This window comes from Plectropomus leopardus, chromosome 17, assembly GCF_026936395.1.
Source record: "Plectropomus leopardus strain MGB_pleo_1.0 chromosome 17, ASM2693639v1, whole genome shotgun sequence".
NCBI lineage: Eukaryota > Metazoa > Chordata > Actinopteri > Perciformes > Serranidae > Plectropomus > Plectropomus leopardus.
In genome coordinates, this window is record NC_142192.1 from 34,214,873 (window position 1) to 34,240,621 (window position 25,749).

General features: G+C 43.4%; 2 protein-coding genes across 7 annotated transcripts in view; both read left to right on the forward strand.

Annotated features, from left to right (window-relative positions):
- The window catches only part of LOC121964274 (uncharacterized), a 34,489-nt gene that overhangs the window by 7,806 nt on the left and 934 nt on the right, over nt 1-25,749 (forward strand). For 2 of the 6 annotated variants that reach the window (XM_088090620.1, XM_088090624.1), the window contains exons 1-2: nt 21,222-21,416; nt 22,900-23,979. In XM_088090620.1, the coding sequence (XP_087946746.1) occupies nt 21,350-21,416; nt 22,900-23,979 (1,147 nt within the window). In that variant the 5' untranslated portion in view covers nt 21,222-21,349. Of the gene's footprint in view, nt 1-18,095; nt 18,440-18,884; nt 20,259-21,221; nt 21,417-22,897; nt 23,980-25,749 lie in introns of those variants that run through there. The other 4 variants (XM_088090626.1, XM_088090623.1, XM_088090625.1 and 1 more) reach the window with 4 other exon arrangements.
- Nucleotides 1,848-17,950, forward strand: LOC148186758 (uncharacterized). Its single transcript, XM_088090628.1, has 2 exons — nt 1,848-2,017; nt 10,627-17,950. The coding sequence occupies exons 1-2, from the start codon at nt 1,951-1,953 to the stop codon at nt 14,172-14,174; spliced, it is 3,615 nt and encodes a 1,204-aa protein (XP_087946754.1). The 5' UTR covers nt 1,848-1,950; the 3' UTR covers nt 14,175-17,950.

Sequence of the window (25,749 nt, forward strand, 5' to 3'; positions counted from 1 at the left end):
GCTCTATATGGGTTGTATAGATAAAGTTGTTTTTCCAGTTCAGTTGAACTTAAGAAGCCCCTTGGATGAAAGCTGAGACCTTCTCAAGAAACTCATGCAAGTCCAGTTGCCCATGATGAAGCATATAAAATTGGTCTAAATCACTTCTTTCTGTCATTCTTCCAATGTCTAAGGGTAGAACCCTGTGATTCAGACCTTTGAGACCTCAAAGGGTTTTCAAGTGGGCACCCCACCCACACTAGTTTTTCGCTGTTTGGCCCACAAAACCTTAGCAGGGCTCGACATTAAATTATTATTATATTTATATAATATTTATATTATTTATTTTAATATTTATTTATATGTATTTATATTTATTATTATTATTATTATTGTTATTATTATTATTACTATTATTATTATTCCCTCTCTTCTTCCAGCACGGTTCCAACATCGTTTGTTCCTCTTCAACCAAAGCCATCGCAATGCTGTCTTGGCCCACGTGATGATATCTGGGACCAGTTTTCTTTGGGGATGGACCTGGACCATGGATTCCAGGCTCTCCATCCCCTCTGCCAGTTTTTAAGGATGAGTGATGTGGAATTGCCAAGCTTGCACTAGTGTGCCACTTCAATCCTTTCCTCCCAGGGTACTGTCAGCTCCAGAAGGGCCACCTGTCAGGTTAGTCTTGACCAGGGCAAGATTTCAGTTTGGAGGTTGGTACCGGCTATCTTTCTGGAAATCTAAGCTGCCGTCTGAGGTCAGCTCTCATTCCCTGATCATCTGCTGTGGCGAGATCCATGTCCCCCCAACCTCCTTGCCTGCCTTGTCACCCAGCCTGAGGAAGTTGATGAAGTGGGACCTTTGGCTTCATGGTTATCCGCTTGTTCTCCCTCTCCAACCGTTCGTCCAGCTGGGCTAGCACCTGATCATGCCGCCGTCTGAATCTCCTGTCTGGCAGACGGTTGTGGCATTCTGACAGGATGTGTTCAAGGTTCGCTGGTCTTCCTTAGAGCGAGCAGCTGGGATTCCTTTGGACATTCGTTGGTGTTGGTATAATTCTCTCTGCTGGCATCAGAGCGACTGTAACGCACCACAGTTCCCCCCTGTCGATCAATTAAGTCTTTCTGATTCTGATACATATCATACAATTTATAACCTAGCTGAAGTTATTTCAGTTATTTTAAATACAGAAATTATCTGTGCGATCAATTCAGCAGAGCGTCGATATAAAATCAAAATTCAGCAAAACTGGCCAATTTGATATTAAATGGCCATTTCGCATTTAAAAATGAAATAATCTCAATAATCCCCCAAACTACTTCAATATTGTCCATATCAGCTGAGGAGTTGCTGAAATATTGTCCACATAGCTGCATATGCTCATTAAGGGTAGTTATGCAACTTTGCATCTGATGGTTTCCAAAGGCTGTAGTACTATTAATATTTACTTTTGAATATTTATTTCAACTCCACGACTTCAGCTTCAGGTTTAAACTTTCAAACATGAGTCATTTTTTAACATCTAACACCCCCCCCACCCCCCACCCCCAATAAACTACAGTCCCTAATAGTCACCCCCTCCTCTTTCAAATAACCCAAAGTCTCTAATTTAAGAACGTTCTTACTCATGTTCTGTTTTTCACTGTAGCATTGTTTTTTATGGCCCAGACTTAAGATTCTTATCACAAACAATATTTGTTGTACACATAATACATACATATATATATATATATATATATATATATACATACATATATATACATATGTGTGTATATATATATATATATAATAATTATTATCCGAAATGTTACGACGTATAAGTCTTATTTTGAAGGCCGCCCCGGAAGTGTTAGTGTGTACTTCCGCCGGTGTGACGGTGATCTCGGTTAGCAGAGTGAACCGTTAGCTCGATCTGAATAACGGCAGAAAAACAAACCGTCAGAGTTTAGTTCAGTAACCGGAGCAGAGATGGACCCACACCGGAAACTGCTGCTGCACGAGGCTTCAAACCCGAGAAGAAGAAGAAGAAGAAGAGGTTTGTTTTCTTCCTGCTAATGATGCTAAGCTAACGTTAGCTGTTAGCCGCAGCTAGCTTCAGTCTGAACCTTTATTGTTGTCGGCTTTTTTTGAGTACCAGTGGAGGAAAGTAACGAAGTACACTTACTAAATTGAAAACAATAATAGCTTTATTTTTATGGCGCCTTTAAAAAAAGATGATTAAAAGTTAACAGCCAAACGATAACGCGGAACTGAGGCCTTACAGAAACGAGTGTAATCAAAAGGCAAAACATGTTGGACTGAAAACAAATGATAACGAGAAAGCAACGGAAACACTTAAAAATTAAAAATCAGAACCCATATCAATATGATTAAACACAGTTTAAAGAATACAAACAGTAAACTAATTTTAATATTTGTAATGATAATAATAGCTGTTGTTGTACTTGTGTATTCATTGGGATAAAGCTCTTCAAATCAAATCAAATCTTTATTTGTATGGCACTTTTCATACAAAGAGTAACACAAAGTGCCTAAAAGAGATTAAAAACAATAACAGAAATGAAAAACATCAAAGAAAATCAAGAAAAATACAGACAGCCTGACCCTCCCACCCCCACATATACGTACGCAACAAAACACACACATTCATGTAGATATTCCCACACATATTCGCAAAGGCACCGATCACCCCCCCTCACCACCCACACACACGCACACACACACCAACACACACCAGCTGTTACTAAAGAGACATGGCTAGGCACTGAGACCTGAGGCGAGGGAGAAGCTACCTTTGGGGGCCAACCTCACTGAGAGGTCACGGTCCAGCACCGCCGGGGCGCCGCCACAGAGACCATCCCAACCCGGGCGGACAGGAGTGCCCGCACCAAGATGCCGAGCCCTCTAGCCACCCGGGCCGAAACAGTCCACTGTACAGCACCCCCAATGGTGGACCAGAGACAACTCCCAGTCCGGCAGGCCCCGATGAGGAAACACTGGAGCTAAAAACTAACACAATAAAATAAGGTAAAGAACATAAAAGCTAAGAACGTAAGGGATTAAAACAGTAAAATAAGACAAAGAATACAAGTGCACAGTAAAATAGTTTAAAGATTATAACAGCTAATAAATAAATAAATAAATGGGAGACTAAAACAGTGGAATAAGATAAAATAAAAAAGTTGAATAAATAAATAAATAAATAGTTAGTTAGTTAGTTAGTTAAAAGCCTGATTGAAAAGATGGGTCTTGAGCCTCTTTTTAAAAACCTCAACACTGTCTGTGATCCCGAGGTTCTCCGGCAGGCTGTTCCACAGACGGGGGCCATAGTAACTGAAAGCCGCCTCCCCATTTCTTTTAGAGCTAACTTGTGGTATGGTTAAAAGGCCAGTGCCGGAGGACCTCAGGGTCCGCGAGGGTTGATAAGGTAGAAGCAGCTCAGTTAAGTAAGAAGGCCCAAGACCTTTGAGACACTTAAAAACAAGTAAAAGAACCTTAAAATCAATCCTGAAATGCACCAGGAGCCAATGAAGCGATTTTAAAACCGGTGTAATGTGCTCCCGCCCTCTGGTCCTCATCAGCACTCGTGCGGCTGAGTTCTGCAATAGTTGTAAATTGGAAATGCTCTTTTTGGGAAGACCAGAGAGCAGGGCATTACAATAATCTAGACGACAAGAGATAAAAGCATGCATTAGTACCTCCGTGCTGGCCTGAGAGAGAAACGGGCGGACTCTGGCTATATTCTTTAGATGATAAAAAACAATTTTTGTTGTGTTTTTGATGTGTGGGATAAAAGTCAGGTCAGAGTCAAAAATCACACCCAGATTTATTACAGATTGGGATGTTCTAAAAGCCTGTAACTTTGGTAAAGGTTTCTCTTTCTGGCCTTCAGGACCGATGACTAAAACCTCTGTTTTGTCCTGGTTGAGCTGTAGGAAATTTGCTGCCATCCATGACTTTATGTCTGAAATGCAGTTAAAAAGGGCATCAATAGGCCCTGTGTCATCAGGAGACACAGCGATGTACAGTTGAGTATCGTCAGCATAACTATGAAAGCTGATGCCGTGACTCCTGATGACGTCCCCAAGGGGAAGCATGTACAGATTAAAAAGAGTTGGGCCTAAAATTGACCCTTGGGGAACCCCACACTTTATCTCATGGATTCCTGAGGAACATGTATCCATACTTACAAAGAAGTGTCGATCTGTGAGGTAGGAGTCAAACCAGTTCAGAACAGTACCAGAGAGGCCGACCAGGTTCCTCATTCTATTTAATAAAATGTGATGGTCTACTGTATCGAAGGCGGCAGTTAGATCCAGTAGTACCAAGACAGTGAGTTTATGGTTATCTAAGTTGAGCCTGATGTCATTTAAAATCTTTACAAGGGCCGTCTCGGTACTGTGATTCATCCTAAAACCAGACTGACACCTCTCTAAAATGTTATTTGTGATTAAAAAGTCATTTACTTGGTTAAACACAAGTTTTTCCAAGATTTTACTTAAAAATGGTAAGTTGGATACAGGCCGATAATTATTAAAAATGTTGGGATCTAAATTGCTCTTCTTCAGAAGGGGCTTCACCACCGCCGTTTTAAAGGAGGTGGGGAAGACACCCGTCTGAAGAGAGCAATTCACCATGTATAACAATTGTTCCTCAAAGAATGCATGAAACGTTTTAAAAAATGGAGTGGGAATTGGGTCTGAGAGGCAGGTTGTGGGCTTTACTTGGGAGAAAACTCGACCAAGTGTCCTCGCATCTACCAGGGCAAAACTCTCCAGTGTTTCCTCCGGTAAAATCAATGATCTGGGTGAGTCAACACTTAAAATCTGATGCGGTAAAAGACTCGATCTGATGTCATTGATTTTACTTCTGAAGTGGTCTGCAAAGTCCTCACAAAGGGTGTCACTTGGTATCTTGGAGGGACTATTAAAATTTGCGTTTGTTAAAAGGTCGATTGTGGAGAAGAGGAATTTCGGGTTGGTTTTATGGTCGTTGATTAATTTTTGAAAGTGAGAACTTCTTGCCTGTTTGACTGTGTTATTGTAGGTTTTGAGGTGTTCACGGAATATTTCTTAGTGAACTGTTAACTTTGACCTTCACCTTCGTTTCTCTTCAACTTTTTGATGTTCATTTCTCCATGGCGGTGTAGGTTTTGTTTTAACAGTCTTCAATTGAAGTGGGGCCACTGAGTCCAGTGTTGTCTTTAATTTATTGTTAAAACTGTCGACAATGAAATCACATGGTGCTGGTAAAATTTCTGCTGGAGTGCTCTGTAAAATCCGGATAAAATTTGCAGCCACTTCAGAAGTTAGGTAGCGTTTCCTCACTGATCTCACCGGGGCCTCCCGTTGATTAAAACTGGTGACTGTAAAAAACACACAAAAGTGGTCAGACACAGCCAGATCCACAACAGAGGGCGCACCAATGGACAGGCCATAAGTGATGACCAGGTCCAGGGTGCGCCCCCTGCTGTGAGTTGGCTGTGTGACATGCTGTCTAAAATCTAGGCAGTGTAAAAGGTTTAAAAATTCTCTGGACACTGTGTCTGAGGAGTTGTCCATGTGCAAGTTAAAATCACCAGTTATTAAAATTCTATTGTACTTACTGTGTATAATTGATAAAAGTTCGGAAAACTCATTGATAAAAGATGACGAGTACCTGGGTGGTCTGTAGACGGTTAAGCAAAGAATGGGGGGATTGCTAAAAACAAAGGCATGATACTCAAATGATACGAAGTTGTTAAAAAATACTTCATTTGAGCACATGGTAATCTTTGTAATTGAAGCAGTTCCGCCTCCTTTTTTGCCCTCTCGAGTTGAAAATAAAAAGTTAAAATTTGGTGGGAAAGCCTCAGTGAGAACGACAGGTGCATCAGTGCCAAGCCATGTCTCTGTCAGGAGAATGATGTCTAAGTCATTGTCTAAAATAATGTCGTTTATAATAAATGATTTGTTTAAAAGGGAGCGCACGTTCAGGACAGCTATTTTAGTGTCTGCACTGGACGTGTGCTTGTCACCTCCAACTCGGGGGATGTTTAAAATACAGTTAGTTCTATGAACAAACCCTGGTCTTACTTGTCTGTTGTTTGTAATTCTGGTTTTGATTGTCTGAATATTATTCTGCGCCTGTATAGTGGAGGGTGACGGTGGAGGTGAAGGTAATTGGGAGGCAGGGGGTCTGTAAGTGCGTGTGTGAGTCAGGAGGAGTGAGTCAGGAGGAGGGTGTGGTGCATGAACGGATAGTCAAATCAATGTTCACAGATAAAAGATGTGAACCATTCTTGTTTGAGTGGAGGCCGTCGTGTTTGAAAAGGTGGGGCCTGTTTAAAAAAGCTGCAAAGTTGTCAACAAATGGGATACCTTTTCCCAGGCAGTATCCCTTCAACCACACGTGCAGCTGACGAAGACGGGTGGTGGTGACGTCACCGTAACGAGGTGGGGGAAGCGGGCCTGAGATAATTAGGCGTTTCCCCGTGTCCAGCAGGTGGTCAATTAGGGTGGTGAAGTCCCGTTTAAGAAGCTCCGACTGCTGGTATTTTAGGTCGTTGATGCCAGCCTCCAGGACCAGCGTAGACGCTGAGCTATGCTGAGCACTCAGCTGCAGAGCGGAGGATGCAACGTCCTTGACCCGTGCGCCAGGGTGGCAGAAGGTCCGGCCGCCATGCACTGCCACGTGCCTGACCATGGAGGTCCCAACCACCAGCACAGAGGGGCAGGTGTGCCTCTCCCGAGTGCACACTTGTGACTGGGCCATGGATGGTGGAGAGCGGGGCCGTGTGGCTCCGTGCCTCACGGAGGAATTCCCCAGGTGAGCCCCAAGGGAGGAGCGCTGTTGTTGTGCGGAAGCACGAACACCGGTCAAATCAGACCCGGCAGGACCCGGGTGGTGTCTGTCGCGGGAGCCGGGGGCAGCCTCTGCCCCGTTGAGGGTATCCGGATCCCGGCTGCTATGGGTGGTCCCGGGATATCTTTGGACAGCGTTCTTCAGCAGCCTCAGACGCGTGGCTGAAGACGTGGCCCGGGATGGCAGCTGTCGATCCCGGACTCCAGCGGCGCAGCGGTGGGGCCCACCCGGAGGCTGCAGCAGAGATGACAGACCGGTGCGGCAGCGGGGCGCCGCTGCCTTGGTGATCGCCAATAAGGAGGGACCTGTGGGGCCGGTGGGAGGAGTGTCTCCTGGGTGGTGAGCTGCGGACACCGCGTCGGTCCGAGGCGGGGACAGTGCAGCAGCCTCTGGAGGGGAGCTCAGACCCTGACCATAGCCTGGAGCACCAGCATACTGCGACAGAGTCTCAAAGCGGTTGGAGAGCAGGAGTGGAGGCGAGGTGGTTCCAGCCAAGGTCCTCGTTCGGCCACGGCTAACCACCTCAGCCCATGAGCGCTGGAGGCGGGGGGTGGAGCAGAAGGATGGCCGCGGACCGGTGGGATCCCAGGGCACCGTGTCCTGGAGGGCCGCTGAATACGAGGAGATCCGGAGACATTGCTCGTGGGCGATGGTCATACACTGGTCCAGCTGGGCTTCCTTACTCCTCAGTTCCTCGGAGAGCCGGCGGACATCATTCAACAGGTCAGCGATCTTTTTTTCCGCTTTCCTTAGTTGGAAATGATGGTCTTCAGGGGACATGGCGGTAGCTTAGGTTAGCTAAGTAGCTCGCGATAAACAGAGGGGCAAAACCGGATTTTTCCCAAACTCCAGGTCACTTCTGTTTAGTTTGTCCTCTGTGTTCGTCTGCATTTGTGCCACCAGAGCAGTTAGTTTGTCCGCAGAAGTTGTGCGAGTTTAAAAGCTTCAAAGTTTAAACAGAAGCGAGCGACTAGCCTAGCCACCAGGCTAAAAACAAACCTGCTAAGCTAGTCCATAGAGTCCGGTAGGCCGGATAAACTAAAGCCCCAAACGTGTGAAGGTTAAAATCTTCGACCTCGTTAAAAGATGAAGGTAAAACAATCACGATCTCAAAGTAAGAAGTATAAGAAGTCGCTTTAAAAGTAGATAAAAACGTTAGTTCATGACAGAGTAGCTAGCCGTACGCTCAAAACACGCAAAACGCTGACGCATGCGCAGTCTCTCAAAACACTCCTAAGGTTAGTTAGGTTCTTGAGATGATCCATAATAATAACAGTAGTATTACTACCACTAGTAAAAAAAAGTAAACATGGTCAAGACAGAATAGAAGAAAGAATTACTAAAACAAATTGAAATAGATTAAATGTACTGGGCAAAATCACATAATAGCCAGTCTATGTGCCACCCAATGCAGGTCTTGAGCATAATGAATGACAGAAAAGGAGGCAGTGTATATAATTTATTAGAGAAGTTCAGTTTGTTAATTTGTATCCTCCCACTTTTATCTCCCCAGGATTGACCCAGGCTATCAGAAAACAGGAGGCGGGTTTCCATCACAGATTTGCACAAAACTAAAGTGATATTTAGTAAATGTGGATAAACTCAACATGGAGCTGACTGTGTTTCCACTGAGTGATATTGTGTGATTTTTACTCTGGTGATAACATCCCAATAACCATGGCGATGGATGTTGAAAACATTAGCAGCTTTATTTCTATTGCAGCCATTGTAGGAATTGTGGATTCAAAACTTCTGGATAATCTGCTCAACTTTCTCAGAGTTATGTGATGAACTATCAGCTCTTGTAGCTCCTGCTGCATCATGAGGGAGCCAATTCCTACTGACAAGCACATAGACACAGTACCATGTGACCTCATAGCATCATGTGACCTAGAAAAGACTAAAAAGCTGCAGTTTGGACGAATATTGCTTTTTGCAGTTACCTTAGATACCACCTCAAAGGAGTATGATGACTTTTTGCCTATACATGTGACTTTTTTTGAAATTGGTGTGTTTCCATTAGGTATATTTCATATTCACAATTTCAATTTGCGTAATCTAAGGGTTAATGGAAACCTGTCTACTGTCACACCAGTGCCCAAATCAGGATGTCGGCACTGTGTTAACACATTTCCAAAGTTTCCACGCTATTATTTTCACTGCAACCACAGCAAACCTCAAGCCTGTCCTAACTGTCTGACTGTGATTCAACCTGAATGAAGTTAGCGATTAGTTGGGGAAGTTTTGCTGAGCCTTGCTCGGATGGCCTTATTTGCCCTGTTGTCTTTACTGACAAGGCTGCCCAGGTATGTAAAATCCTCCATATAGTCACGTGGTTCATTGTTGGCAGTGATAGCTGCAGAGTTGATGGAGTTTATGCACATGACTTGTGTATTTGAGGTACTGATGTTAAGATCTGTCTGCTTTGCATACTTGTTCAGCCTATTGGTTTTCTGCTGTAGGTGTTTTCTCTTTGATAAGAGGGCCGCCAGGTCATCTGCAAAGTCAAGATCTTCTAAGTGGTAGAAAGGTATCCACTGGATGCCTCTGGGTTTATCTGATGTGGTCTTGCACATGAACCAGTCAGTGTTCACAAAGAAGAAGATGGGGGAAAGGATACAGCCTTGTCGTACACCTGATACCACAGGAAACCATTCAGAGAGTGTCTTGCTGTCAATTATCACACTGCATTCAACATGGTTGTACAACAGGATCATCAATCTGATGGCCTTAAGATCTTCCAGAGTCTCCTTTTTAAAGTCTATGTTATCGATGTACAGCGGGGCATTGGACTTGAGGCACTGTTCGATGGTGTTCCTTAATGCAAAGATTTGATCAATGCATCCTCTACATTTCTTAAGTCCTGCTTGTTCTCCTTCAGCTTGTTTTCAATTGCTGATTTGATCCGTTTGAGGAGAACTTTGGTTGAGGGTTAGCTGGTTCATCTTGCTGAGGGTGGTTTAGCAAGTCCCGGAGGCATTGAACGCATCTTGCTGCTTGCTGTCGTTCAGTTGATATATTGGTGCCATATTTCCCTCTGACTGAGGTTGATTGGCTAGTTTTGCTGCTACAAAGCTATTTGGCAATCTTATAAATGGTAGTCATCTCTCCTCTGGCTGCAGCTCGCTCTGCTTCACATGCCATATTCTCCATCAAAGATATCTTATCCCTCCTGGCACTCCTTTTAAACCTCTTTGTTTTTGGACTTGTAGGTCTGTTGGATCTGGACAGGAGGAGGCAGAGGTGCCATGTACCACTAAGCAGTCCAGTTGACTTTAGTTGTTTATGTATTAAGAACGGTTACTTTTGCATTTCTATTATCAAAAGTTATGGATTGTACTAGAAAAACAGCTGGTAACACTGTCGCGACCTATGGTGACACGACAGCATTGCTGCTGAAACTTTGTGGTCACCCTCTTGTTTTTCCCCAGGTTGCCCCAGTGACGAAGCAACTTAATTTTTGGCCACCAAACCTCCAAAATATTAGTACTGTTAGCCGTGCTGAGGCTGCTAATGTTGCCCATGGAACAAACATATTTAGGAATGCTAAAGAGGGTTTGGGGCTTAAAATTAAGCCGGATAATCATTGAGGTGGCTTGGATAAAGAACAAGTACCCCAAAAGCTTACTAAAGAACATTATTTGAGTATATGTAATTACTTTCCACTGCTGGAACCATCGCACACAAACATCATTCTATGTCACTAATAATGGCTGAAAATTTCACTGAGCAACTTTAACATTGAAAAGTGTGAACAGAAGTTTCTTGATTTTCTTTAATAGCTGTCTGTCTGTGTTTCAGATTTACCTTCAGATGTTCGAAAAGTCATCGTTGGTGAAGAGGAGCAGGAGTGGAGCTCCAGTGTGGACCAGGAGGATCCAGAGCCCCCACACATTAAAGAGGAGCAGGAGGACCCAGAGCCCCCACACATTAAAGAGGAGCAGGAGGACCCAGAGCCCCCACACATTAAAGAGGAGGAGCTGTGGAGCAGTCAGGAGGGAGAGCAGCTTCAAGGTCTGGAGGAGGCTGATATCACCAAATTCCCATTCACGCCTGTCCCTGTGAAGAGTGAAGATGATGAAGAGAAACCTCAGTCCTCACAGCTTCATCAAAGACTAACTGAACAGATGGAAACAGAAGCTGATGGAGAGGACTGTGGAGGACCAGAACCAGACAGGGACTCACATCCAGATACACATTTACAACCAGAGACTGAGGACAAGACTGGAGACTCTTCTGAACCTGAGACTGAGGACAGTGATGATTGGAGGGAGACCAGAGAACCTCAGTCAGGTTTAAACTCTCTGAAAAATGATCACGTCCCTGTCAGTGATTCAAGATGTAGTGCTGGAGAAAAACGTTTTAGCTGTTCTGAGTGTGGGAAAAAATTTGGTCGCAAGACTCATCTAAAGAGACACATGAGAACTCACACGGGAGAGAAACCATTCAGCTGCTCAGTTTGTAAGAAATCTTTTACACAGAGTGAAGGTTTACAGATACACCTGAAAATCCACACAGGAGAGAAGCCGTTCAGCTGCTCAGTCTGTGCCAAAAGATTTATACGAAAGATACAACTGACACGGCACATGGCAATCCACACAGGAGAGAAGCGATTCTGCTGCAGTGTTTGCAACAGAAGATTTGCTTGGCGTCATCAAATCAAAAGACATAAATGTGTTGGTCGTTGGTCCTCACAGTTTAGTACAACTGAACAGATTAAAGCAGAAGCTGATGGAGAGGACTGTGGAGGACCAGAACCAGCCAGGAACTTACATCCAGATACACATTTACAACCAGACACTGAGGACAAGACTGGAGACTCTTCTGAACCGGAGACTGAGGACAGTGATGATTGGATGGAAACCGGAGACCCTCAGTCAGGGTTTACTTATGAAAGAAATAAAAGAGAATCAGTAAATGATGGATACAACACTGGCTGCTCTGATTACAAGGCTGAACCGCAACTCACTGTGGTTGACGTTTATTTCTGCAAACAGCGTCACTCAGGTCTAAACCATCTGAAAACTGAGGAAGTCTCTGACAGCTGCTCTGAGAGTCAAGACAGATCTGAAGATAGCCACAGCCTGCTGACACACAATAAATCTCACACAGGAGAGAAACAATGTAGTTGCTCTGTTTGTGGCAGAGCTTTTGCCAAGCGTGAAAGCTTATGTTCTCACATGGTAAGTCACACAGGAGAGAAAGCTTTCAGCTGTTCAGTGTGTAACGCAGGTTTCAGCGACAGTGAGACTTTAGTTCAACACATGAGGATCCACACGAGACAAACACAGTTTAGGTGTTCAATTTGTAGCAAAGAATTTGCATGGAGAAGATATCTGACTAAACACATGGAGGTCCACAAAATCTACAGCTGCAGAGTTTGTGACAAAAAATTCACTTGGTGTTATCAGCTGAAAGACCATCAGTGTGTTGGCCATCAGTCCTCACAGCTTCATAAGACTCAAACTGAGGACACCAGAGAGGCAGAGCCTCCAGCCAGCAGCTCAACTCAACAGATTGAAGCTGATGGAGAGGACTGTGGAGGACCAGAACCAGACAGGGACTCACATCCAGATACACATTTACAACCAGACACTGATGATAGCGTTGACAGTGATTTTTGGAAGGAGACGAGAGAACGTCCATCTGATTCTAAATATTTGAAAAATGATGAAGTCTCTGTCAGTGATGACAGATGTAAAAAGGACATGAAACCATTCAGCTGCTCTGAGTGTGGGAAACGATTTGGCACCAATAAGGAAGTCAAGCTTCACAAGAGAACTCATACAGGAGAAAAGCCGTTAAGTTGCTCAGTTTGTCAGAAATGTTTTACTCAGAATGGAACTTTACAGAGACACATGATGATCCACACAGGAGAGAAAACATTTAGTTGCTCAATGTGCGGTATAAGTTTCCTTCGCAAAGAAAGTTTAGTTCGTCACATGAGAATCCACACAGGAGACAAAACATTTAGTTGTTCAATGTGTGGTATGAGTTTCCTTCGCAAAGAAAGTTTAGTTCGTCACTTGAATATCCACAAAGGAGAGAAAAGATTTAGTTGCAATGTTTATGACCAAAGATTCATTTGGCCTGAACAGCTTCAAAACCATCAGTGTGTCGGTGGTCAGTCCTCACACCTTCACCAGAGACAAACTAAGGAGAACAGAGAGGCAGAGCCTCCAGCCAACAGCTCAACTGTGCAGATTAAAACAGAAGCTGATGGAGAGGACTGTGGAGGACCAGAACCAGCCAGGAACTCACATCCAGATAGACATTTAAAATCAGATGCCGAGGACAAGACTGGAGACTCTTCTGAACCTGAGACTGAGGACAGTGATGATTGGAGGGAGACCAGAGAACCTCAGTCAGGTTTAAACTCTCTGAAAAATGATCAAGTCCCTGTCAGGGAGAAACTATTCAGCTGCTCAGAGTGTGGGAAAAGATTTGGCCTAAGAGGGAATCTGAACAGACACATGAGAACTCATACAGGAGAGAAATCATTCACCTGCTCAGTCTGTAAGAAATCTTTTGCACAAAGTGGAACTTTACAGAGACACATGATAATCCACACAGGAGAAAAACGATTCTGCTGTAGTGTTTGTAACAAAAGATTTGCCTTTCGGCAACAGATGGAGAGACATAAATGCGTCGGTCATAAGTCCTTACAGCTTCATCAAACTCAAACTGAACAGATAAAAACTGAAGCTGATGGAGAGGACTGTGGAGGACCAGAACCAACCAGGAACTCACATCCAGATACACATTTACAGCCAGACACTGAGGACAAGACTGGAGACTCTTCTGAACCTGAGACTGAGGACAGTGATGATTTGAAGAAGACCAGAGAACCTCAGTCAGGTTTAAACTCTCTGAAAAATGATCAAGTCCCTGTCAGTGAGAAACCATTCAGCTGCTCTGAGTGTGGGAAAAGATTTGGCCGAAAGGCACATTTGCAGGAACACAATAGAACTCATACAAGAGAGAAACCTTTTAGTTGCCCAGTTTGTGGGAAATCTTTTACACAAAGTGGAAGTTTACAGTTACACTTGAGAAGCCACAGGGGAGAGAAACCTTTCAGCTGCTCAATGTGTGGTAAAAGATTCCACCGCAAGGAAAATTTAGTTCAGCACTTAAGAACTCATACAGGAGAGAAACCTTTTAGCTGCTCAATTTGCAAGAAATCTTTTACACAGAGAGGAAATTTAAGAACACACATGAGAATCCACACAAGAGAGAAAGGATTCAACTGCAGTGTTTGTCACCAAAGATTCACTTGGCTTTTTCAGCTCAGAAAACATCAGTGTGTCGGTGGTCAGTCTTCACAGCTTCAAGCTTCAAATTCAAACTGAGGAGAACAGAGAGGCCTCCAGCCAGCAGATAAACTAAACAGATCAAAACAGAAATTGATGAAGAGGACTCTGGAGAGCCAGGAGCTCACATCTAGATAGGCATTTGCAACCAGATACTGAGGACAAGACTGGAGACTCTTCTGAACCTGAGACTGAGGACAGTGATGATTGGAGGGAGACCAGAGATCTTATTGCTCAGTGTGTGGTCAAGTATTAATTCACAAGGATAAGACAAGTTCAACACATGATCATCCACAAAGGAGAAAAGAACATTCCGCTGCTCAGTTAGTAACAGTTTTTTTGTTCAGTGTGTAATTTACACTCTTCAGAGAGTCCACACAGTCTGTCAGTGGTATGGGATGTAACATTCGCAAGAAATCATTCAGCTCCTTTGAGTGTGGAAAAGATTTGGCACCAGGGGACATGTGAAGGCACTCATGAGAATCCAGTAGATAAACCTGTCAGCTTTTCTATGTGCAGCAAAGCTTTTATTGAAAGTAGAAATCTAAACTGAACAAAGAAATAAATGCAACACTTGTTTTTACTCCCATTTTTCAAAGCATATGGAAAAAGATGTAAGACTTTGTCATACACAATTTAGATATGTTTCTTTCAATTTTGGTCTGTCCAGTGTAGGACTAGATGATACAGTCCCTTGTTATGAATATTTTAGATAATGACTGGAAGTGATAGTATCATCTATGTCATATATACAGTGTATATATATATTCCCTCTCTCGTCCTATCCCTTTGTGTTGTTTCTTCCTTCAGTCTAGGGTCCTCTATCAGAGGCCTGGGAGCTTGAGGGTTCTACGCAGTATCCTAGCTGTTCTTAGGGCTGCACACTTCTGGACTGACATTACAGATGTTGTTCCTGGAATCTGCTGGAGTCGCTGTCCCAATTTGTCCTAGTTTCGGGGTTACTGCCCCGAGTGCTCCGTCAACCACTGGTACCACAGCTGCCTTCACCTTCCACACCTTCCCTAGCTCCTCTTTCAGCCCTTGGTGTTGCAACTTGGTCATGGCACTCCATGTATGCTGTGCCTGTCTTCATCTTACACCCTGCTGTTAAGTGCTGAATTGTCTCAGAGGCCACTTTGCACAGCTAGCACCTGGGGTCCTTCCTGGTGTGGTAGACTCCGGCCTCTATTGCTCTTGTACTCAGTGCCTGTTCTTGTGCAGCCATGATCATTGCCTTCGTGATGTCCTACAGTCCAGCCATTGGCAGGATTTCCCGATATCAGCCACTTTAGCTATCTGTTGGTGGTACAAGCCGTGCAGGGTCTTGTCCTTCCGTGACAACATCTCCATCTCATTCTCATCATCATCAGCAAATTATTGTTTTGTGGCCATCTTTCTGATGTACTCCTGGATTTTAGTTGTTATGAGAAGTTTTCTTGCTGTTGTATCATTGGCCTCTATCTCCTCCTTTGGCCAGTTATTTTACCACCAGAGTATCTGATGACTGGAGGTGCGTATGTGTTGATTGACCTTGTTCTTTCCATTCAGCTTCCTTTTCAGGACTTACCTGACTCTGTGAAGGTATTTGGTTATGGCTGACTTCCTTGCAGCCTCATCATGGTTCCCATTTGCCTGCGGGATTCCAAGGTACTTGTAACTGTCCTGTACATCCACTATGTTACTGCTACTACTACTATGACCCGTAGTTGGTGTTTGGCTCCCCTGGTGTTACTGCCAACTGGGCCCCGCTCATGTATTGAGCCATAAGCTTATTCATCTTAGCCGCAATGATGCCTGACAGGAGCTTCCATGTTGAGCAGAGGCATGTTATTGGCCAGTAGTTTGAAGGTATCGCTCCCTTCTGGGGTCCTTCATGATCAGGACTGTCCGTCCTTGGGTCATCCACTCTGGGTGGGTCCCATCTTGCAGTAGTTCGTTTATTTGTGCTGATAGGCATTCATGGAGTGCAGTCAGCTTCTTTAGCCAGTAGGTATGAGCTATATCAGGGCCAGGTGCTGTCCAGCTCTTCATATGTGACACACTCTCCTGGATGTCTGCCAGTGTACTGGTTCTTGCTCTGGGAGGTTGCTGTGGTCTGCTCTTAGATCCATTAGTGACTGAGCTTTGGTGTTATGTGTTGCTTCCCTCTCCTTCCTTCTTTCTGTTTTGTCGGCAAACTTTCTCCTGCTTTCTACGTCTCTTGTATCTCCTCAGTCGGGCAGCCAGTGCTGTCAGTCTCTGTTTGGCAGTCTTCAGTGCCTCTGGTTTGGACAGGTTGATGCACTTCTTAGGTAGCCCTTTCTTGGCCACACTTTCTGCAGCTCTGTTAGAGGACTGACATCCCTACATGCTGCCTTGATTTTGATCTCCAATATATATAGATATACATATATATACTGATTACATGAAAAAAATATTCCATCTTTAACTTAAATCTGTCAAAAATGGAAGCAAAAACAAACGCGCTGAGTTAAAAGATTTGTTCAGTAAAAAAGTACTCATGGAATTTCATACAGGAGAGAAACCATTTATTTGCTCTTTATTTGTTTGTGGTAAAAGAAATGGATGAAAGGGAAGTCTGAGAAAACATCCAGGGGCAGTATTCACAAACATTTTGAGAATGCTCTCCGAGAGCTCCTAACTTAGCTGAAATTTTTTGGAAGTAGTCCTACCTTAGAGTTGATTTAGGAAAATTGTCCGAGGAGCTCTGGAGGAGATGTGATTGACCCTGTTGTTATGTATGATGCACTCTTTAACAGGTGTGATTGGTTGTCACAGATGGACCTGCGTCACAGTACGAGGCTGTCAAGGTGCTGTTTGTGTGATCACACTGAAACATCTAATTAGGATGCATCCAGAACGCCTCCCTGGTGAGGTGTTCAGGGCACGTCCCACCGGTAGGAGGCCCCGGGGAAGACCCAAGACACGCTGGAGAGACTACGTCTCACAGCTGGCCTGGGAACGCCTCGGGGTCCCCCGGGAAGAGCTGGACGAAGTGGCCGGGGAGAGGGAAGTCTGGGTTTCCCTGCTTAGGCTGCTGCCCCCGCGACCCGACCCCGGATAAGCGGAAGAAAATGGATGGATGGATGGACACTGAAACATTTTTACAGCTGCAAATATCTGAGTTTCGTGATCAACTTATGTCTATAAATATATTGATATTGTGTTGGGTAAGAGATGTGAGAGTGACTCCAATGAGAACAACAAACATTCTCCCTCCATCTAGTTTGTAGTGTTGAATGAACTCACTTTCAGCCCGTGTTTGGAGGCTTTTCCTCCAAACTCTTTGTTTCTGGCACTGTCTCTGATTACAAAAATCTGAAAAGTCCTCCTACCTCCTCCAGATACAGATTTTCACCTTAAATAGTTTGTACAGTCATGAAAAACCTGGAAAATAACAGAATTAGCAAATAACAATTTCCGGGCCTGGAAAAGTTTGGGGAAATTAAATAAACCTTTAAAGTTTTGGAAAAAACAGGGAATTTCTTTTTTGTTGGGAAAGGTTTGGAAAAAGAAAAAAAAATCTGCAAAACATTTTAAAGAAAAAAAAAGAGCAAAACTAAACCGTGTCCATCCAGGTGAAAAACGAAGCTGTAAGAAAACTCTGTCGTCAGTTTGGCTGCAGACGAGAGTTCGATCTGGACTCCATCTTTACCAATGTGCTAATTTCACAACACAAATGAATATGCAGTTATATGTGAGAAAAATGTTAAGCAATAAGGCATTTAACAGATTTGTCTATAACACTGCTGTGATTTTTATTTTCAGAATTTCTATTTCAATCCTTGTATTTTCAATAAATTTTCAATTTTCAATCAAGTCTTGGGACTGTGTTACTGTTAGTGGCACTGCTGAAAGCAACTCAGGACCCTTAGCTGTCCTACAAACAGTAATTTAAAAAGAGAAAAGAAGAAAAAGGTTTTTAAAAATTGCTTATTTGATTTTCAAAAAAATATGTTTTTTGAAAGAAATAGAGCCTTTCTGTTTGGGTATCAAAGGCTTCATGTCTGTATATCCTGCTGGGTAGTTGAAGTTCTTCAGTATTGTACTTCTGTACTTGAGTAAATGTACTGGTTCCGGGGTCCTCAGTGATAAGTCTTATTTTGAAGGCCGCCCCGGCAGTGTTAGTGTGTACTTCCGCCGGTGTGACGGTGATCTCGGTTAGCAGAGTGAACCGTTAGCTGGATCTGAATAACGGCAGAAAAACAAACCGTCAGAGTTTAGTTTAGTAACCGGAGCAGAGATGGACACCGGACACCGGAAACTGCTGCTGCACGAGGCTTCAAACCCGAGAAGAAGAAGAGGTTTGTATTCTACCTGCTAATGATGCTAAGCTAACGTTAGCTGTTAGCCGCAGCTAGCTTCACTCTGAGCTTTTATTGTTTGTTTATTTGTTTGTTTATTAGTACCAGTGGATGAAAGTAACGAAATACATTTACTCCGGTACTGTAGAACAGCGCTGAGGTACTCTATTTTGATATTTTGAACCTTCTTTAAAAAACAATAAAGTTTGACTGATGACGATAAAATTATACTCGTTTTTTTAATTCTATGAATCTTTATAACATATTTTGACTTTTTTATTTTACCATTCAACTAAAAAACAAGAAACTATACTATGACTCTTTCAACATTTTAAAAAATCAACTAAAGAACCAACAACTATGAAAATTAAAACATCAGTGAAGGTATTTTTCCTGAAATAAACTGAAAAAAATCAGGTCAGATTAATGTCCGTCTGTGTCTCAGATTTACCTTCAGATGTTCAGAAAATGATCGTTGATGAAGAAGACCAGCAGGACCCAGAGCCCCCACACATTAAAGAGGACCAGGGGGACCCAGAGCCCCCACACATTAAAGAGGACCAGCAGGATCCAGAGCCCCCACACATTAAAGAGGAGCAGGAGGACCCAGAGCCCCCACACATTAAAGAGGAGCAGGAGGAGCTGTGGAGCAGTCAGGAGGGAGAGCAGCTTCAAGGTCTGGAGGAGGCTGATATCACCAAGTTCCCATTCACTCCTGTCCCTGTGAAGAGTGAAGATGATGAAGAGAAACCTCAGTCCTCACAGCTTCATCAAAGACTAACTGAACAGATGGAAACAGAAGCTGATGGAGAGGACTGTGGAGGACCAGAACCAGACAGGGACTCACATCCAGATACACATTTACAACCAGAGACTGAGGACAAGACTGGAGACTCTTCTGAACCTGAGACTGAGGACAGTGATGATTGGAGGGAGACCAGAGAACCTCAGTCAGGTTTAAACTCTCTGAAAAATGATCAAGTCAGTGAGAAACCATTCAGCTGCTCCGAGTGTGGGAAAAGATTTGGTCGCAAGGACAATCTGCAGCAGCACATGAAGACTCACACAGGAGAGAAACCTTTCAGCTGCTCTGATTGTGGGAGAAGATTTAGTTACATGTCGCATTTAAAGATTCACACAAAATCTCACACAGGAGAGAAACCATTCAGCTGCTCTGACTGTGGGAAAACATTTTTCCGTAAGACACATCTGAGGAGACACCTGAGAACTCATACAGTGGAGAAAACTTTCAGCTGCCCAGTTTGTAATAAATCTTTTACAGAGAATGGATATTTACAGAAGCACATGAGAACTCACACAGAAGAGAAATCATTCAGCTGCTCTGAGTGTGGGAAAAGATTTGATAAAAGTGGAAACCTGAAGCAACACATAAAATCTCATACAGGAGAGAAACCCTTTTGCTGCTCTGAATGTGGGAAGAGATTTAGCTTCAAAGGGAATCTGAAGACACACATGAGAACTCACACAGGAGAGAAACCTTTCAGCTGCTCCGTTTGTAAGAAATCTTTTGCACAGAATGGAAGTTTACAGACACACATGAGAATCCACACAGGAGAGAAAATATTCAGCTGCTCTGTTTGTCAGCAGACTTTCAGGTGGTGTCATCAGCTCAGAAACCATCAGTGTGACCACGGAGAACCTGAACCAATCAGGAACCGAGTCCTGCTGCCCCGCCCCCCCAGTGATGAGCAGGTGGTTTTTGTGTACCTGTAGGTCATTTTAACTTGTGATTCTTCCTTCTGGTCACATGATCGCTGTCTGAACGCACGGCTGTGATTAAAGGTTATTTTGAACATGACTTTGTCCCGTTTTCGGTGTCCTAACAGATGATTGTTATTATAAATGTCTCCATGTTAAAGAAGCCGCTGACAAGATGATGGAAGTTACCTTCGTACATAATACGAAATAATGACATCAACCAACTTCAGCAGCTCATTAGCAGCTCTAATTAGTCTGATTAGCTCAAATTCACCCCATATAGCATTTAAGACATTTTAGTGTAGCATACGTGCTGCATATAACAAGAAAAGTCAAAAACGTTTGAAGAATAAAGTCACAATTTAAAGAAAAGTATTTTTAATACAACAAGAATTTGTAGTATTATGGCAAATTTACCAGTTTTACTGAGTAATTTTACAGCTTTTTGTCATAAATGCCCAATTTTATACAAGTAATATTATGACTATTTTCTTGAAACTACAACTTTTATCTGTAAAGTAGGATTTTTTCTCAAGAAATTAAGATTTATCTTACAATTATGACTTATCTCAAAATTATGACTTTTTTCTCAAAATTACAACATTTTTCTCTGAATAACAATCTTTGTCTTGAAAGTATGACTTTTCTCTCAAAATTACATTTTTTCTTGATCTATTACAACTTTTTTGAAACTACGATTTTTCTCTCAAAATAATGAAATTTATTTGAAACTACAACTTTTTTCTTCAAAATTATTTTTTTTTCTCAAAACTGCGACCTTTTTCCTCAAAATTACGACTTTTTCCAGTGATTTTTTTTTTTATTAAAATTGACTGACTTTAATCTCGTGATATTGTTACTTTTTTCTGAAAATCTACAGTCTTTTATTTTTCAGCCTGCGTTCGTCCGAATTAGTAAAGAAACTGAAAATGTTTCCCCCTGAGATGTAAAGGAACAAAAAAGTACTTTGGTGAAGTACTTTTGTACTTGAGTAAATGTACTTCGTTACTCTCCTCAACTGGTTCCGGGGTCCTCAGTGGTAAGTCTTATTTTGAAGGCAGCCCCGGAAGTATTAGTGTATACTTCCGCCGGTGTGACGGTGATCTCGGTTAGCAGAGTGAACCGTTAGCTGGATCTGAATAACGGCAGAAAAACAAACCGTCAGAGTTTAGTTCAGTAACCGGAGCAGAGATGGACCGACACCGGAAACTGCTGCTGCACGAGGCTTCAAACCCGAGAAGAAGAAGAAGAAGAAGAGGTTTGTTTTCTTCCTGCTTACGATGCTAAGCTAACGTTAGCTGTTAGCCGCAGCTAGCTTCAGTCGGAACTTTTATTGTTTGTTTATTGTTTGTTTATTGTTTATTAGAGCCAGCGGAGGAAAGTAACGGAGTACATTTACTCAGTGGCGTTATCGTGCTGAAGTCTTGAGGTATTTGTACTTCATCGGATCGTCCTCTTTGATAAATAAGCTGTACTTTTTATTCACTCCGGCTCCTTTTTTTACCCTGAAAACGTTTTTGGCTTTAAAATGGACGAATGAGTTAAAATCTGAGTGTATATCAGGAATCAGTTCCGAGCAGAAACAGAAAACTTCATCAGACAGACACTGAGCAGAGCAGAAAAATACAGAGAAATAAAATGTATTTAATAAGAAGTGGAGGAATCAAAGTGAGCCCCTGCAGCCAGCTGAAAGTTTGGGCCCATTATCACATCCAGGCTTTGTATCATTATTAGGGACTGTTCGTTATTCATGACAGTGGAGGTCCAATCCATCCATTTTCTTCCGCTTCTCCAGGGTCGGGTCGCGGGGGCAGCACCGTAAGCAGTGAAGCCCAGACTCCCCTCCCCGGCCACTTCATCCAGCTCTTCCCGGGGGATCCCGAGGCGTTCCCAGACCAGCTGAGAGACAGTCTCTCCAGCGTGTCCTGGGTCTGCTCGGGGCCTCCTCTCTAAGGGAGAGCCCAGCCACCCTATGGAGGAAGCTCATTTCGACCGCTTGTACCTGCGATCTTGTTCTTTCGGTCACTACCCAAAGCTCGTGACCGTAGGTGAGGGTGGAAAATGAAGATCGACCGGTAAATCGAGAGCTTTGCCTTTCGGCTCTGCTCCCTCTTCACCAGGACAGATCGGTGCAGAGTCCGCATTACTGCAGACGCCGCACTGATCCGCCTGTCGATGTCCCGCTCCATCCTTCCCTCACTTGTGAACAAGACCCCGAGGTACTTAAAACTCTTCCACTTGGGGCAGGACTTCGTCCCCGATCCGGAGAGGGCACACCACACTTTTCCGGCTGAGAACCATGGCCTCGGATTTTGAGGTGCTGATTCTCATTTCAGCCGCTTCACACTCGGCTGCGAACTGATCCAGTGAGAGCTGGAGGTCACAGCCTGATGAAGCCAACAGGACCACATCATCTGCAAAAAGCAGAGACCCAATCCTGAAGTCACCAAACCGGACTCCCTCAACACCCTGGCTGCGCCTAGAAATTCTGTCCAGAGAAGTTATGAACAGAATCGGTGACAAAGGGCAGCCCTGGCGGAGTCCAACCCTCACCGGAAACGAGTCCGACTTACTGCCGGCAATGCGGACCAAGCTCTGGCAATTTAAGGAAGCCTGCATATGATTGGAGGAGTGCAGACCATGTGACTTTATTATTGCATATTTTACCGTGACAATTTTACTTCATACTTTACTACACAGCATACTGACACAAGTTTTGTAATTTTCTGTCTGTGTTTCAGATTTACCTCCAGATGTACGAGAAGTGATAATTGGTGTCAGAGAGCCTCAGCTGTTGGTGATTAAAGAAGAGGTCCCCCACTCCAGTGTGGACCAGGAGGACCCAGAGCCCCCACACATTAAAGAGGAGCAGGAGGACCCAGAGCCCCCACACATTAAAGAGGAGCAGGAGGACCCAGAGCCCCCACACATTAAAGAGGAGCAGGAGGACCCAGAGCCCCCACACATTAAAGAGGAGCAGGAGGACCCAGAGCCCCCACACATTAAAGAGGAGCAGGAGGAGCTGTGGAGCAGTCAGGAGGGAGAGCAGCTTCAAGGTCTGGAGGAGGCTGATATCACCAAGTTCCCATTCACTCCTGTCCCTGTGAAGAGTGAAGATGATGAAGAGAAACCTCAGTCCTCACAGCTTCATCAAAGACTAACTGAACAGATGGAAACAGAAGCTGATGGAGAGGACTGTGGAGGACCAGAACCAGACAGGGACTCACATCCAGATACACATTTACAACCAGAGACTGAGGACAAGACTGGAGACTCTTCTGAATTTAAGGTTGAATTCAGCGATAATGATTGGAAGGAGACCAGAGAACCTCAGTCAGATTTTAACTCCCTGAAAAAGGATGCAGTCCCTGTCAGTGAGAAACCATTCAGCTGCTCTGAGTGTGGGAAAAGATTTGACCACAAAGGGAGTCTCAACAGACATTTGATGACTCACACAGGAGAGAAATCAGTGAGCTGCTCTGAGTGTGAGAGAAGATTTAAGCAGAAGGGAAATCTGAAGCAACATATGAAAACCCACACAGGAGAGGACAGGTTCAGCTGCTGTTTTTGTCACCGGAGGTTCACTTTGCTTTCTTGCCTCAGAAACCATCAGTGTTTAGGATCTCAACCAACCAGATACAGGTTGCTGCCACGTCCCCCCAGTGATGATGGGAAGGAGACCAGAGAGACCCAGTCAGCTGTACACTCTCTGAGAAATGATGAAACCTCCGACAGTTTTCATGGGTGTGATGTCTGGACGTGTCCTGAACCTCAGACTGAGGTCATTATTGATGGCTCGGAGACTGGAGAGCCTCCGTCAGGTGAAACCTTTTTTTTTTACGCTGCATTTAATGCTCTTTGCATCATGCACAAAGCACTTCGCTTTTCACAGCTTTTTGAAATTCTGAAAACAGCTCAATTAAGCCAAAAAATGTATCTCCTACCTAGGAGACAATGTCTACTAGATGGATAATCCTAGGTAGATGATATCTCCTTGGTAGAAAATGTCTGTAGATAATATTATCTAGGTAGCTAGAATCTCCTAGGTGGATAATATCTCTGGATAATATCTTCCAGGTGACCTAAAAGTTTATATCCTACCAGATAATATGTCCAGAGTCAATAATATCCAGGGAGATAATCTCAAGATAATATCTGCTAGGTAATATAATATCTGTAGATAATATCTCCTAGGTAGACAATATCTCTTAAAAATATCTCCTAGAAGACCAAAAAGACAACACCTACAGAAAATGTCTCCTAGATAGATACTATCTTGAGATAATATATCCCTGGTAGACAATATCTGTAGATATCTTCTAGGTAAATAAAATCTCCAAGGTAGATAATATAATGTAATAAAAAGTTTATCTCCTACATAATATCTCCAGGAAATATTTCGTAGGTGTATAATATTTCTTAACTAGATAATATGTCTAGAAAATACGTCTCTGACATCTCTGTCCTCATACTTGTATGCGTTCTCTGTGTTGCCGTTGAAACAGGCAACAGATGGAGTCAAACGTTTCACCGAATAATAAAGGAGGCGACGGCGCAGGAGGTCGTAATATTGCACTGGTGCTGCACAATTTGGTAAAAATGTGCGATTGTGATTATACTGAACAATGTTGCGATTTGCGATTATGATAAAATAAATAAATGATATCGTGAGTACCTTCATGGTTATCAAGAAAAATGCAGAGAATAATAATAGTTTCAAAGTGTGTATTTCTCAACTCAGAACATACAAATATTAAGTAGAATAAGAAGTTTTTACAGTACTGTTTTCAGAATAATTTAATATTTTCCCATAAAAATAAGTGTTTCCTTTAACTGGCTAAAGTTTTTCTCTTGGCTTTGGCTGCAGGTGGACTTTCCACATCCAGGCTATCCTCCTCCAAAAATATGGTGCGCTGCGTTTCAGGCTGCTGCTGCTGCTGGTGAATTTCCATCACCTATAATAATGATAACATGAATAATAATAATAATCAGAATAAGAAGAACCTTAATATATATAGCACACTTTTAAATTCATCAAAAGCAAAAGCAAACACATAACAGACAATTACTAGTAACCAACAAGCTGTTTGTAACCATGTAGGGCTGATAATGCAGTTTGACTTATTCAGAATGGTCGAATAATATAATTTATAAAAAAATACAGATTAAAAAAAGAAATAGTAAACATGGCAGATAGGCAAAGGAGTGCAGAAAGAATTCACTTACCAATAGCAAGATGAGGTCTATGGCCAAAACAGCGGAGTCTTTGCCGTTATTAAGCTGCACCGTCTTGATGATGTTCGTGGCGTTGTCTGTCGCGATGGTCACCTGACGCTCCTCACAGGTCCCGCGCTGCGTAAGCCTCTCAGGCCCGATGCAGTGTTTTCTCGCATGCATTCTTCATATTTTCTCTGCGCTGTCTCAAGGGTTGACACAGATCGGTCGGTCGATCGTGGCGACTTGAACTTTGCAGGTTTTACACTGCAGGTCTTTCTGTGCAACGTCGCCGTACCTGAACCCAAAGTATCACCATATAACAGACGTTGCATTTTTTGTCGCTACCGACTCAGCCTGGGCTCCACACACTAGAG

Excerpts from the sequence above, each read along its gene's own strand:
- LOC148186758 (XM_088090628.1), top strand. The coding sequence starts at position 1,951 with ATGGACCCACACCGGAAACTGCTGCTGCACGAGGCTTCAAACCCGAGA. Across the intron at positions 2,018-10,626 it reads AAGAAGAAGAAGAAGAAGAG|ATTTACCTTCAGATGTTCGA; the intron begins GTTTGTTTTCTT and ends TCTGTGTTTCAG.